The following is a 13957-nucleotide window of genomic DNA, read 5'->3' on the forward strand; positions in this document are numbered from 1 at the left end:
GGCGGCGGCGGCTGGGCCCGGGCCCGGGGCGGGGGTGGGGACCCTGGCAGCGCCGGCGCGGAGGGTCTGGGGGCGGGGCTTGAGCTTGGGGGAGGGGCCTGAGTCTGAGGGCGGGGCCTGGGACTCTGGCAGCGCCGGCGCGGAGGGTCTGAGGGCGGGGCCTGGGGCCCTGGCAGCGCCGGCGCGGAGGGTCTGAGGGCGGGGCCTTGGCCTGGGGGCCGGGCCGGGGACCCCGACAGAGCCTGCGCAGAGGACTGGGGCGGGGCGAGGGCGGGGCTCATTGGCCACCGCCTCCAGTCTGGGTCTCTCCCTCTGCGCTCCCACGATCCGGGGAGGCCGGGTCCCTGGCTCCCCCCAGACTCCCCCTTTCCCTTGGCACACACTAGGCGCCTCGTGGAGGTGTCCCCTCGCTTGGCCACCCGCGCCGTCCCCCTCCCCAGGATCCAGGGCAGGGGCCAGCTCGGACCCGGGGTCTCCGCTGCCCACGCGGGGCCGTGGCCAGGATGGGCACGGGGACAAACCGGCGCGGAAAGGGAAACGTGCCCGGCTCGGAGCTTCTCTGGCCCTCGGCCTTTTTCCCCACCAGCGCCTACCACAGAACTGGGCACAAGAGGGGGCCGGGGGTACCTCTCCCGGTGCAGAGCAGCCCCTTCTCCGTGGCTCGGTGGGAGAGGAGCCCGGGGGGTCCCAGTGGTCCGAGAGGACAGGGCAATCTCCGTCCTGTGTTCTGGATTCTCCCCAGGCTGTGTTTGTCTCCCCAAAGAAGGGACAGCGTCTCCCGGGAGCCCCTGCCCACCTCCCCCTACTGCGCCCAGGACAGGAGCAGCTCTGGCCCAGCCTTTGCCCAGAGCCGTAGATGGAGGCCTTGGGAAGGACCATGACATGTTGCCTTTAAGCCAGCCCCTCACTTTACAAAGATGGAAAAGGAGGCCAGTGGAAGGAAACTGTTTGTCCAAGGTCACGCAGGAAATAATGAGGGGCCTCCCAATTCGATAATAGGCTTGAGCTTCCCCTCCTCTCTCTGCGCTGGCCTCCCCCCTCTCCTTCCAGCTCCCATTGAAGTGGCAGCCGCCTGTTGGACTTGAGTGTGCGTCTTCTCTTTCTCCCCAGCCTAGACTTTATAGAGTCCAGGAATGGGGTCGTGAGCCCCTGTGGCGCCCACCTCAGTACCACACAGGGCCTCAGATACTGCAAACAGTGCTTTGAATTGACCTGTGCTGCTCAGACCTCTCAGGCCCAGGCTGAATGAGGCCCAGCTCAGGACCAGGGAGAACCCATGATCTCTCCCTCACTCATCTCCAGCACGGGGCCAGGGCGATTTGACCTGGAAAATCTCTGCAGGAGATGTGTTATAGTTTGGGCCAATGGGCACTAATTGAATCAATTGTTTTGTCTGAGTCTGGCTAAGTCAGTTGTTTAGAGAACCAAGCTTAAGGGGAGTGTGTGTGTGTGTGTGTGTGTGTGTGTGTGTGTGTGTGCACGTGTGAGAGAGTTTGTGTGTGAGTGTGTGAGCTTGTGTGTGTTGTGTGTTTTTGCATGTATGTGTATAAGTGTGTTCCTATGTTTTTATGTGTGTATGAGTGTGTGTTTGTATGAGTGTGTGTGCATGTTCAGAGCGGAGGCTCTGGGGTGGGCCCTTCAGGTGGACTGAAAGGTGCCCAGGACAGCCCAGGCTGAACCTCTCCCTGTCCCAGCTGTAACTTCCTCCCCTAAAATGAAGGGGTCGGGCCAGACAGCCTCTAAGGTCCCTTTCAGCTATTGACTTTATGACTCTGTCATGCTATGACTGTCACTGCCTGTGTGATCTTAGGCAGGCCACTCCTTGGTCTCAGTTTCCTCCCCTGTAATATGAAAGGGCTGGACTGGACAATCTCTAGTGGATCTCTATGGATCTGTCATGAGGTTGTAACATCGTTTTGGACCTTGTGCTTTAATGTGCTTTGGCCCCACTGGGGACAGGACAGGGATTGGCAAAAGATTCGTTCCTCCTGGCTCCCCCATAATGGGGCGATGCATCCAAGAGAATTGGTCACTGAGCTGTGAAAAATAGCCCGCTCAATAGACTTTAAAAGCAGCCACTGCCCTCTGACCTTTTGAATTTTCCTTTCTCCTGAATTTTCTCTGGGACTTCCCATGGGATGAGGAGGGCAGAGCAGGGAGGGAGGGGGCAGAGCTACTAATTGTAGCTGCTCCCACATTGTAGCAAACATTTGTAGTGCCTGGGTGAGTCTGAGCCCAGGGCTTGGGCCCTGGCTGTCCCTCCTGCTTTATGACCAAAAGTCCATTCTGAGAGGGGTATTTCCAACCCCGAAGCAAACCTCATGAGTTTGGGAATTTGTTATCTCCCACATCCCTCCTTTGGTTCCAGTTTCATTGCAAACTACAGATGGAAGGATTGACTCAAGCCCTGATCTAGTTTATTAGGAGACATAGAACTTGAGGGAGCTTTTTGGGCAGGGTAGAACCAACACGAATATGGCATGATTATTTAACATTATTAAACTAATTATTAAATGCTAAATATTCTGTGTTTTAACATGTTACTTACCAACCAGCCAAGAATGTATAAGTGTAGCCCCAGTGCCTAGCCTGGTACCTTATGCGTCATACAGTAAATACTTTCAAAATGCTTGTTAAGTGATTGATTGCCTCTGTGGCTGCAGATCCTAGAACACCTAGAACACCTAGAACACCTCAGCTCAGGGGCAATTGAAAGTTGTTTCTTGGTGTAATGGTTTGAACACTGGACCAGGAATTAGGAAGACCTGGCTACAAATCCTGCCTCAGACACTTAGTTCTGGGCAAATCACTCAACCTTTCTGTGCCTCCTAAGTGAGATGACAGGCTTGGGCTTAGTGACCCTGCAAGTCCTTCCAAGTTCTAAGTTGCGGCTCCTGTGATCCCAAACATGGCTGGTGAAAGCAGTCTATGGTATGTTAGAGTGAAGCTGGAACGTGGCAGAACAGAGAAGAGCTCTGGATCCAGAGTTGGAGACCTGGATTTCAATTTAGGCATTTCTGCGTACTACCTATGTGAGCTCGAGCAAGTCCCTGTCTCTCTCTATGTGACATTGGGCAAGTTACCATCCCTCTTGGTGTCTTATCTGTTGAACTAGATGACTAGAGGGGTCCCTTCTGGCTCTAAATCTATGATCCTGTGATATTTTCTGCTTGTCTAAAGCCTCCTGTCCTTCCATTATCCCTTCCCCCTTTCTGACTCCTTATAGTACCAAGAATCAAGCAAAAGCTCAGTTGTTTTCTAGACCATTAGAATGTAAGATCTTTGAGGACAGGGATTCTTTTTTCTTTGCAGCCCCAGCTCAGCATAGGGCCTAAACATAGTAAATATTTCCTGAATGCTTGTTAATGGACTTGGATGAGTCTTGTTTTCTTAACTATCGAGTCTGCTCCTGGAGCCTCAGGAATGTCCCATGCCTGTCCCCCATAGCTTCTAGCTGAGGGCTGGGCACCTGGCAAGGACTTGATCGCAAGTGAATGAGATAAGTCAAAAGAGACCAGGACACCATTTCCTTTAAAAGGTTTTCATTTATTAGTCTGTTTTCTGAAGCAGTTACTTTCCTTTTCTTATAAAAAAAAGTGTGTTCCATCCAAAGTGATACCAAAGTGATTAAAATGAACACAGGGGGGTCAGTTCCCCTCTGTGGGGATACAGCTCCCCAAACCAGAAAAATTTAAACACACACCCCCAAAACAAAATCAAACAAAAAATCCCAAACCAAAATAAACCCCAAGTATCCAGGACAAAAAATAAAATATTTATTGATCTATCACAGCGAGACACGGAGACAGGGCCTGAATGTTGGGGAAGAGTTGCTCCGACGCCCAGGGGCTCAAGGGACTGAGGATACAGTACTGCTGTGTGAGATATACCAGGGATAGGCACGGGGGCTCTGGGCCCTCATTTCCCTCTGATTCCCCTCCCGCCACAGCGCCACCCTCGGGCCTCTTGGGGTTCTAGGCAGTGGTGGCTGGCCCAGGCCTGGGGATGGAGTCGCTGTCAATGGTGAGTACATGCATGCATTCCCACGCTCCCAAAGGCAGGGGTCTCCCCTTGCCAATGGTGTGCGTGAGTGTATGTGGTGGCAGGGTTGGGGTGAGGGGTAGAGGTGGGGAAGACCAGGCCAGGTCCTACAAGGTGGAGGGCATCACTGAAAGACATTCAAGTCTGCTGGGGCAGGAGCCTCTTGCCAGACTGGGTGGTAAACTTTTTTGAGTGAGGGGTGGACGGATGGATGAAGGATAAATTCCGAAAAGATCAGGGGCATGTCTGTTCCCAGTCTTCAGGTATACCGGCTCCACAGATGGATGTGAGGAGCAGTAAGGGAGGGAGAGACTGAAGGGACAACCCTCTGGCAGGGAGATGTGGCCAGATCTAGACAGGTCAAAACCAGGACTGAGGCTGACTTAAAGTGCTTGGGCACAAGGTAGGGCAAACAGATCCAACCCAAAGACTGGTCATCCCAGTGAGAGAGCATGGCTGTGGGTCCTGGGCTGACCTTTCCTGGTGGGGGTAGGGTTGGATGTCTTGCAAATCTCCAGGGCTGTGCTTAGAGGAGCCCTCGGGTGAGGAGCTCCTCCAGGGGACCCCACTCTTCCCTCCTCCCTCGCCCCCAAGAAAGTAATGAGCACCAACAAGTAGCACCATATTTCCCTCAAGATCATGGACATAGAGGGGAGAGCTCCTAGGTGGGAATGAGGTGGTAGGGAGGGAATCTGATTTCTTCCCTTACCCAAGCTCCTTTAGGGAAGGGGACAGAATTCTAAGCTGACCCCTGGTTCTTATGTTTACTTGCCCTGTGGGCCTGTGCCTCTACCCCATCCCCTACCCCCACCAGGTGGGTGGGTAACTGTAGGAACACTCCAGTGAGAAGGATCTGACCCTGGGAGAAGGGTTGGGAAAAGGCGGCAGGGGAGGGAGGGGAAGAGGGAGTCACTCAAGGTATACATTCTAGACTAGGCAGTAGCACCAAAGTTCATGAGGTCGCGGGTCGGGTGTCCTGGGAAGATTTACTTTCTCTTCCGGCCACACATTTTCCCCAAACAAGCCCCACCTGGGAAGGAAAGAGAGAGATATTTAGTGAGGTCGGTGTCCTTTGTACAGAGGAAGAAGCAAATGTCCAGGAAAGGGATGTCATTTGCTCTTGGTTACAAAGATGTGAAAAAGACTGGATCTAATGTCCTTGTGGAGCCAAAGTGCCTGGGAGGGCAGAGGTAGCTCACATGGCGTTATTATTAATAATAATAATATACAAATTATTAATAATAATATATAAATTATATTATTAATAATAATATACAAATGAGGATGAGGATGATAGCTAACATGCATTACTTTAGCTTATTAGTAGGCACATAGTAGGCATTTAATAAAAGTTTGATTGATTAACATCTACACCCCCCCCACAAACACATCATATTGAATTTGACCCACACATCCCCGTGAAGTATATGCATTTTATGCCCATTTTAACAGTTGAGAAAGCTGTATCATAGAAAAATTAAATTACCTACCCGGAATCACACAGCTAGTGACATTACGAGACAAGATTCATAGCTAGGTCTTGCTGCTTCTAAAGCAGAGGTTCTTAACTTGGGAGTCTATAAACTTGTTGTTTTTTTTTAAATTCTGAGAGCTGTGTTTTAGTACAAATGATTTCTGTGCTAATCCTGTGTATTTTATGCCTTTCCAAACCTGATTCTGAGAAGGGGCTTCCCTAGCCTGCCCAAGGGGACCCATTAAAGTTAAGAACGCTTGGTCTAAGGTTACAGCTTCATCCACCAGACCAAACTGTCTCCCACTCTGGGGAAGACAAAGCAACAGTCCAGAACCTTATAAAGTTCTCTTGTGGAGTGAGCTCAGCCAAGCAGGAGAAAAAAGTCTCTGACGTGCATCCTTGAATGACGCAGGAAAAGCTGTGAAAGCTCCTTCTTCTCTCTTATTTGATTGGCATGGAAGAATGGGCTTCTTGGACTCATGCTTATTTCACTTAATCATTTGTTTTCATCCATTTTAATAAAAGAGTAGTTTTCCCCCCTACTTAAGGAGACCTAGAAATGAGTTGCTGAGATCTCAGGTTAGCAAGGTCCCTGCTTGGTCCCACAGAAGACTCTTCACCCCCACCTGGTGGCAGCCAATATACATGCAGGGAAAGGAGGACCAGCCTTTCTGCCCACCCCAATTCTGGCTACTGCAGGCTTGCTTGAGACTTTGCCCTCAGGTCTTGCTTCAGGTAGGATGGATGTGAGAGGTCTGGATCCTAGTCTTGGACCTGTACCCTGACTCCCTGTGTGGTTGGGGGTAAGTCATATCACACTCAGGTTCTGTACCAGTCAAATAGAGCTTGCCTCAGAAATTCTCTGTGGAAGTGCTTTGGGAAATCAATAGTGCCTATGGATTAGGGGGTAGGGGAAGTAGGGGGCAGTGGATGAACAGATGTGCCCCCTGCCCCCAACAACCAGACACTCTGGAGGAGGTCAGCTCCTTCTCATCACACTCCGCACCAGGAATTTCTCTCTTGGCTTTCTCTCCCTTTCTCTTTCCCTCTTTCCTTCTCTTCTGCTGTTCCCACTTCCCACCTTCACTTCCTTCCTTCCCTTTCCTTTAATTTCTTCCTCCTTTTATCTTCTCTCTTGTTTTCTCTTTCTCTTTTCAGTTTCTTCTCTTTATCCTTCCTCTCCTCTTTTTCTCTCCTTCCTCTCTCTCTTCTCTCTCTCTCTCTCTTTCTGTTTCTCTCTCCTTCTACATTCCTCTCCTTCTTCCCCTGTTCTCTGCAGGAGGGGGTGCTGAGAAGGATGGGACTCAAAGCCTTCTGGTCTGATTTTTGGGGAGGACAGCCCTGAAAGAAGGAGGGTCCTGGAAGGCTGACTTCTACAAGGTAGAAAGCATGTCCAGCTAACACAGCAAACACAGGGGCCCTGGAGAAGGCTGCCCTGGCAGTGCCCAGGGAGCCGGACCAGGGAAGTGGCTGGGCTGGAGGAATTTTGCCATTTATTCCTGTCTACTTGGGCATCAGGGACATTCTTCTTCTGACCCACGTAGGACAGTGGGGAGTCACTGGCAATGCATGAGCTAGGTTGTGACCTCTCCATCTCAAAGTCTTGGAAGAAATAGACATTGACCTTCCCTCCAGTTCAGCTGGGGCACCTGCCCTTATCCCCACTGCCCTCATATACCTCGAAATCCCAGGGCTCCAAGGGCGCCGCCGTACTGTTTGGAAGGTTTTCCTGTGGAAGACATAGTGGGGGAGGGGAGGCATTTGTGAATCATGGCAGCTCTGGGCTCCTTCCCTCTTCTCTTGCCAAGCAATTCCAGTGCCTAGAAATACCTCTCTCTGGATAACTCGACCAGTAGGGGCAAAGGGCCCGAAGGGAGGCCATTGCAGCTCAGGAGGCTGTTTGGATAGCCCCAGTTCCTTGAGGCTCAAGGTGGTTACTGATTTAAGAAGAACCCAAGTCTTATCATAGAACCACAGATTTAGAGCACCAGACCTAGGGGGCCAGCTAGTTCAAAGCCCTCATTTTACCTATGAGGAAACTGAATCTAGGGAGATTAAGTAACTCACCTGAGGTCATGTAGGTAGTCAAACATCAGACCTCAGAACTCATACCCTTTTCTCTGTACGCTACTGTCTGCCTAATTATACCTGGACTGTTGTAAGTCTCCCATGGACAGGTTTCTCTATTCCCAGCTTCTCTTCTTAGAATCTGCTTTATGCCCAACTGCCCTAATGGTCTTCCTAATATACCACTTACATGATCTCCCTCATGAACCTTCGATGGCTCACCGTGACCATTCCTCAGAGTGTAGTCTAAGGACCCCTGGGGACAGAGGTGTCCTGGTAATTGCTTACCAACCAGTTCTCCAGGGAGAAGAAAATATATTCATGATACACTTTTAAGTTTAATCTACATTATTCATATTTTCCCCATCACTTGAAGAAGTCAATCAACAACATGGCCAATGGGGCCGTGCTTTGTAGTATTTGCTCATTTCTAAGGTCTAAATGCAACCCTGGACTTTTAACAATCTGTTCTTGGCTATTTGTACTGGCTGCAGTACACCTCTGCTTGAGGATCCCTGAGACACTTTCAGGGGTCTGTGAAGTCAAATATATTTTCATAGTAATAGTAAGACATCACTTATTTGCCTATTAACATATTCTTCCCTTTGCCTACTACATATGTGTACAAGGCTAGATTCTCTTCATATATTTTAACTGAAACAATCTGTCACAACAGATTGAATGCAGATATGAGAATCGAGCTGTCTTCTATTAAGACAGACATTAAGGAGATATGCAAAAATATATAAAACAAGGTTACTCTTCCCATTACATTTTCTTTTTGTTTTGGAAAATATAGTGATTTTCATAGAGATAAATTTCATAAACAGTTATTTTCATAAATATAATGTATTTTTGTTATTTATAAACAATAAATATTTTTAAACTTTATCAGTTTTAATCTTCAACATAGTAAATATTGAGAGATAGAAACTACATTTTACAAAGCCCTAAGTAGGGGTCCTCAATAATTTTTTTAAGAGTAAAGTGGCCAAGAGGATAAGATCTAAATTCAAAGTGACAAGCTGACCTTGTCATCTTTAACTTCCATTCCTCAAGCTGCATGTGTCTGTGCTTGTCTTACTGCTGCCTCTGGACCTTTGTCCAGCCTAGAATGTTCTCTCTCTCTCTCCAAATCCTACCCATCCTTCAGGGTCCAATTTTGGCAGAAAGTTTCCCCTGATCCCTCTAGTCCATTACTCCCTCCTCTGAACTCCTATAGGATTTTTTCCCCTTTACATTCTGTCTTGAATTAAAGGTCATCTCTGGATTCTATGTCTCATCTTTCCTCCTAGACTAGAAGCTGCTTGAGCATGAGAACCATGTCTTGGACATATTTGAATCCCTTATGGTATCAAGCTCAGAGCTTTGTGATGAGGGATGCTTAGCAAAAAATAAGCACAAAAACAAACACAAATACAGAAACCCTAGCAAATAAAATTAGATTTCCTAGATCCCTCTGAATCAAGTGATATGGATGCTGCCATCTTGGTATAGGTTCACTTACCACCAAATCCCAACCCAGCAGCTCCACCACCTGTAATTCAAGAGACAGGGAAAATGAATCTACTTCTCATTCAGTTAACAAGCATTCAGCCCTTTCTCCCACTCTGCCTGGAAATAGAATGGCCCCATAGACTCCCCAGGACAGGGAAGACTGAGCCCAAGGCCTGGGAAGGGCATCTGGAGAAGTAGTAGATAGTAGTCTGGCTCTACCATGAATTTGCTACTTTGGGACTTTCCCTTTTGGGGATTCAGCTTATCTCCTCTGTAAAATGGGAGATTAACTTTTGCTCTGTGTGTGTGTGTGTGTGTGTGTGTGTGTGTGTGTGTGTGTGTATGCATGTGCGCACTAAAGACAATATGTGAGAGGTGCTTTGCAAAAATTAAAAAGTAATTGAGATATGTAAGGACAAAGGAAGACAAGAGCTAGAAGGAGAGAGAGAAGGAAAAGGGAGAAGAGATAGAGATGGAGGGAAAGAATAAAATTACAAAGAGGCAAGGGAAAGAAAGGAGGGAGATTTCTCAAAAAGGGAAAGAAGAAAAGAATGCAGGAGATAGGGAAGGAGGAGTTTAGGGGAGGATAAAGGAAGGAAAGCAGAAAGGAGAGAAGGAAGAAAGAGGGAAGGAAAGAGAAAAGGGAGGGAAGAAGGAAAAAAGGAAGGGAGATAGAGGGATGTGGGAGGGAAGAGGAAGGAGACAAAGATGGAAAGGAAAGAAAGGAGAAAGAAAGGAAAAAATGAAAGATGAAAAGAATTCAGGAGACAGGGAAGGGGGAAGGAAACAGGAAGATGAAGGAAGGAAAGAGAGAAGGAAGGAAAGAAGGGAGGGAGAAAAGAGAGAAAGAAAGAAAAGGAAGGAGGGAGGGAGGAAAGAAGAAAGGAGAGAAAAGGAAAGAAGGAGAAGGAAGATAGGAGAAGTAGGGAGGCAGAGGGAGTGAAGGAGAAGGAGAGAGGGGGTACTTTACTGACTTCCAACCTAAATCTTCATCCCTTGGGATGAGAGCAAGGTGGCTCCATCTCAACCCCCGAGGGCACCCTGCCTGTGACAGGACCCTCAGATCCAGAAAAAGGAGGGGGTGTGTTGGGGAGTAGGAGCTGCAGTTTACATGTGTAGGATTACACAGATGAGGATTACTGTGTATTCCTTTGAGGATTACACAAGGTTTCCTTCATCTCCGTCCTGGGAAGGAGGTAATAGATAAAGATTATTATTTCCATTTCACAGATGAGAAAGCTGAAGCTTGTTGATGAATTGTGGCTTGCTAAGTAAGGAGGAGGGAGAGAACTCCTGGCTTTCCTCAATCTGTGAATATAAATGGAGGGTGGGTCTTGCCAACTTCACCTACCTGGGAAAATAGGTGAAAGTCCATAGCCAAATGATGGGGCACCTGTAAAGATGGGGAAGCAAGGGTTAGCGATGGCTGGGCTGGGGTAGGGTCAGAGGATGTTAGAGCTGGAAGGTCCCACAGAGGCCAGGTGGCCCAATCCCCTCATTTTACAGATGAAGAAACTTGAGACCCAAAGAAAAAAATTGACTTGCTCAGGGTCATTCAGAGAATGACTGACAGTGGGTTTGCTAACTCCAGCCCTGCCATACAATGCAGTGGGAGGATCGCAGCCAGAGTACTGTGAAACTTCACTTTTTCCCCTAGTGCCTGGTATATAGTAGGTGTTTAATATGTGCACGTTGATTGATGGATAGAACAAGGGATTTTAAGGGATTTTGAGGATGGAGGACATTGCAGGTATGGGGGACAGTCAATCAAAGGTACAGGGGAAGGGAGATAGAGCCAGGTGTGGGAAATAGTCCAGGTTGCATTGTGGGAAGGGAAAAATAAAAATCATTATTATAGCTAATATTTATATAACACTGTGTGCAAAGCACTTTACCAATATTATCTAATTTATTCTTTACAACAGCGCTGGGACTTGGGTGCTCTTATTATCCCCATTTGACAGACAAGGAAACTAAGGCAGACAGAAAAGAAGTGACCTGTCCAGGGTCAGACAGCTAGTAAGTGTCTGAGGCTGGATTTGAACACAGGTCTTGCTGACTCCAAGCTCAGCACTCTCTCCATCGTACCACCTACTCGCTTCTAATGTAAAGATTGGAAAGGAATGTTGGGACCAGGGCTTTAAAGACAATTGAGAAATTTTATATTTTATCACAAGGTAATGGGAGCCAGTGGAGTTTATTGAGCAGATGAGTGACTGTAGGAAAATCACTTTGGCAGCCATGCAGAGGCTGGAATGGAGTGAGGAGAGACTCCCAGGGAGGCCAAAGAGGAGGTGGTTGTAATAGTCCAGTAGAGAAGTGACCTAGGGCAGGGGCTATGAATGGAGAGAGGGGATGAAGGGAAGACACTGTACACGAAGACAGATCTGGCAGCTGATTGGATTTGGGGGGAGGAGGTGAGAGAGGGAAGAGGTGAGCATGATGTTTCTGAGGCTGCCAACCTGGGTGACTGGAATAGGGATGCTTGGACCCCCAACTCTAACTTGGTCTCTCAGCCCCAGCTCTGCCTGCTCCCTAGGGTTGTTGGGAGGGTAGGTAAGAACCAGGTCCCTGATCTCCTGGGCTGGCCCAAGGAGGAGGAGAGAATCTATATTTCTATCCTATCATGTCTCTGGAGAAATCTGGCCCTCTCTTTCCAAGCTTCTGGACCCAGGCCTGGTCCCTGGTGTAGTGCTCACCACACCCTCTTGCAAGGACCTAAGTTGGTTCCCTTGGATAGGAGACCCTGGCCAAGGTCTCTGACTCCAGTCTTCTGGGCAATGATTGCCTTGGTGCCAAGGGACTTCCCAGATAGCTGCCTCCCATCATCCTCAGTGATGGAACTGTTGGGTGGGGCCCCAAGGGTGGTACTGCTCCCCCACTCTGGGGTGGCTGAAAGTTCAAAAGCCTCCCTGGGCTGCCCCGAACTTCAGGGCAATGAAAGCACTTGTCTGTTTGGCCTGGGGAATGAGAGGGGAAGGGAGGAGAGAATCCATAGCTGTCACTGCTGCTTTCTACTGAGAGTCACCTGACGCTCCTAGACATTGTCTCCCCTTCCCTCTGTGCTGTCTTATTGACTGTGCTGACCCACAGAAGTCAGAGATTTTTTTCTCATTTGTCTGTCTTGATATTAGGGGCTCCATATTTCCCCCATCAGTCAGGGGACTTCCCAAAGGCCGGCTCACCATCAGATGGGGGCTTTCCAAGGATAGGAACCATGTCTCCCCCATCAGACCTCTCCAAAGTCAGATCTCCCCCTAAATCAGCCCATGGACTCTCCAATAACAGATAGTCATTGCCACCCCCAAGCATGGGGGTGATGTTCCTTTTTCCCTGTCTCTCTCCTCTGTGTCCAGGCCAGTGTGATTCAGGGCACAGGTGTCCCCAAACAAGTCCTAGCTTGTCTCAGAAGGGTCCCTACCCTTTGTCCCTGCTTCATCCCTTTCTCCATAAGTACACACACTGACCTGTGCACCCAAGAGCTTCATGTAGGGATTGAGAGCCAATGATTCCTGGCAGGTAGGTTCATAAGGAACCTTTATCCCATTAGAACGGAAAGTCCTTGAAGGCAGGAATGACTTCTGCTTTTTTTTCCTTTGCTCCTGGTACTTAGTATGATGTCAGACACAGAGTAAGTACTAACAAAAGCTGGTTGATTTCTTGAGTTGGGTTGAAGCAAAACCATGGTCTCTGCAAAAGGACTTACCTGCCCCTGGCAGCACTCGGGTCCCTGGCAAGGCTCCAGCTCCTGGCACGAGACCAGCACCACCTAGAACAGAGGGAGACTAGAAGTCAGGCCCCAGATCAACAGGAGCCTGGGGGGCGCTGGCAGAGCTGCTGCCTCCTCTGCCAAGACCTCCTCCCAGACCAGGGCATGTGTCACCTCCGAGAGGCTCAAAATCACTGGGCTCACTGGGGTTGCCCCCTCGGCCCCATCCTTCTCAGTGCTTCTCTGTTCTTATGCCCCCCAGACCCCTCTGCTATCATGAACAGACCCCCCTCTGCATTCTAGGTGTCTTCTTTTCACAAGCTTTTGATTTGTTGGAGTTCCCTGAAACCTGGCAGAGATCAGCACTCACCATACTTGGCTGCTTTGGCAGCAGCTTTAGCAGCTGCAGCTGGAATTCCTGCATCTGTGGGGCAGAGAAGAGAAGGTTCAGACTTCTACTACCACCTGGAGGCATCCTCTACCTGTCTGACTTCATTCATTCATTCATCCATTATCACCAGACTTTTGTTGAGCATCTATTATCTTTACAGCTTTGTGCTAGATGGCTGGTAGAGGGAAGAGAAGGAAAGGAACACACAGGCCCTGACTTGGAGGAGTTTCTAGTTTGCTTAAGAAGAGAAGACTGAATCCCTTGACAAGAACTGCCATCCCGAGTTGGCATATGGTCCAAAGGCATAGGCCAGGCAGGCAGGGTTGAGGAGGCTGAGAGGAGGAGTGATTAGTGAGGCTGGAGCGGTCAGGAAAATCTTCCAGGAGGAGGAAGTGCCTGCCACTTGGGGGATGACCATTGGGATTTGTTCAGGTGGAGGGGAAGGATTTCCAGGTTTTGGGGAAGGGTCTGAGTTGAGGGTTGGAGGAAGGAGGGAGCAGGCTGTATTTAGGTGAATACAAGGAGGTCCTATCCACACATAGATTCAGGAATGACAACTCACCGCCCACTCCAGGGACACCTCCAACACCAGGGACACCTCCAACACCAGGGATGCCTCCAACACCCGGAACGCCTCCAACACCTGGGACACCTCTGTCTGCTAGACCACCAACTCCTCCAAGGCCTGTGGAGCGTGAGGAGAATAAAGCTGTCATAGACTCATAAACTCATAGACCCTGGGAAAGTCATTTCACCTCTGTCTGCCTCAGTTTCCTCA

General features: G+C 49.1%; 1 protein-coding gene across 16 annotated transcripts in view; it reads right to left on the minus strand.

Annotated features, from left to right (window-relative positions):
* Positions 1–3525: 3525 nt before the first annotated feature.
* ELN (elastin) overlaps positions 3526–13957 on the minus strand; it is a 68803-nt gene continuing 58371 nt past the window's right edge. For all 16 annotated transcript variants that reach the window (XM_072640190.1, XM_072640188.1, XM_072640187.1 and 13 more), the window contains 7 exons: positions 13742–13864; positions 13159–13212; positions 12786–12848; positions 10431–10472; positions 9090–9119; positions 7194–7244; positions 3526–5071 (listed from right to left, as the gene is read on the minus strand). In XM_072640190.1, coding sequence (XP_072496291.1) covers positions 5028–5071; positions 7194–7244; positions 9090–9119; positions 10431–10472; positions 12786–12848; positions 13159–13212; positions 13742–13864 — 407 coding nt within the window. In that variant the 3' untranslated portion in view covers positions 3526–5027. The remainder of the gene's footprint in view (positions 5072–7193; positions 7245–9089; positions 9120–10430; positions 10473–12785; positions 12849–13158; positions 13213–13741; positions 13865–13957) is intronic.

The sequence above is a fragment of the Notamacropus eugenii genome, chromosome 2 (genome assembly GCF_028372415.1).
Source record: "Notamacropus eugenii isolate mMacEug1 chromosome 2, mMacEug1.pri_v2, whole genome shotgun sequence".
NCBI lineage: Eukaryota > Metazoa > Chordata > Mammalia > Diprotodontia > Macropodidae > Notamacropus > Notamacropus eugenii.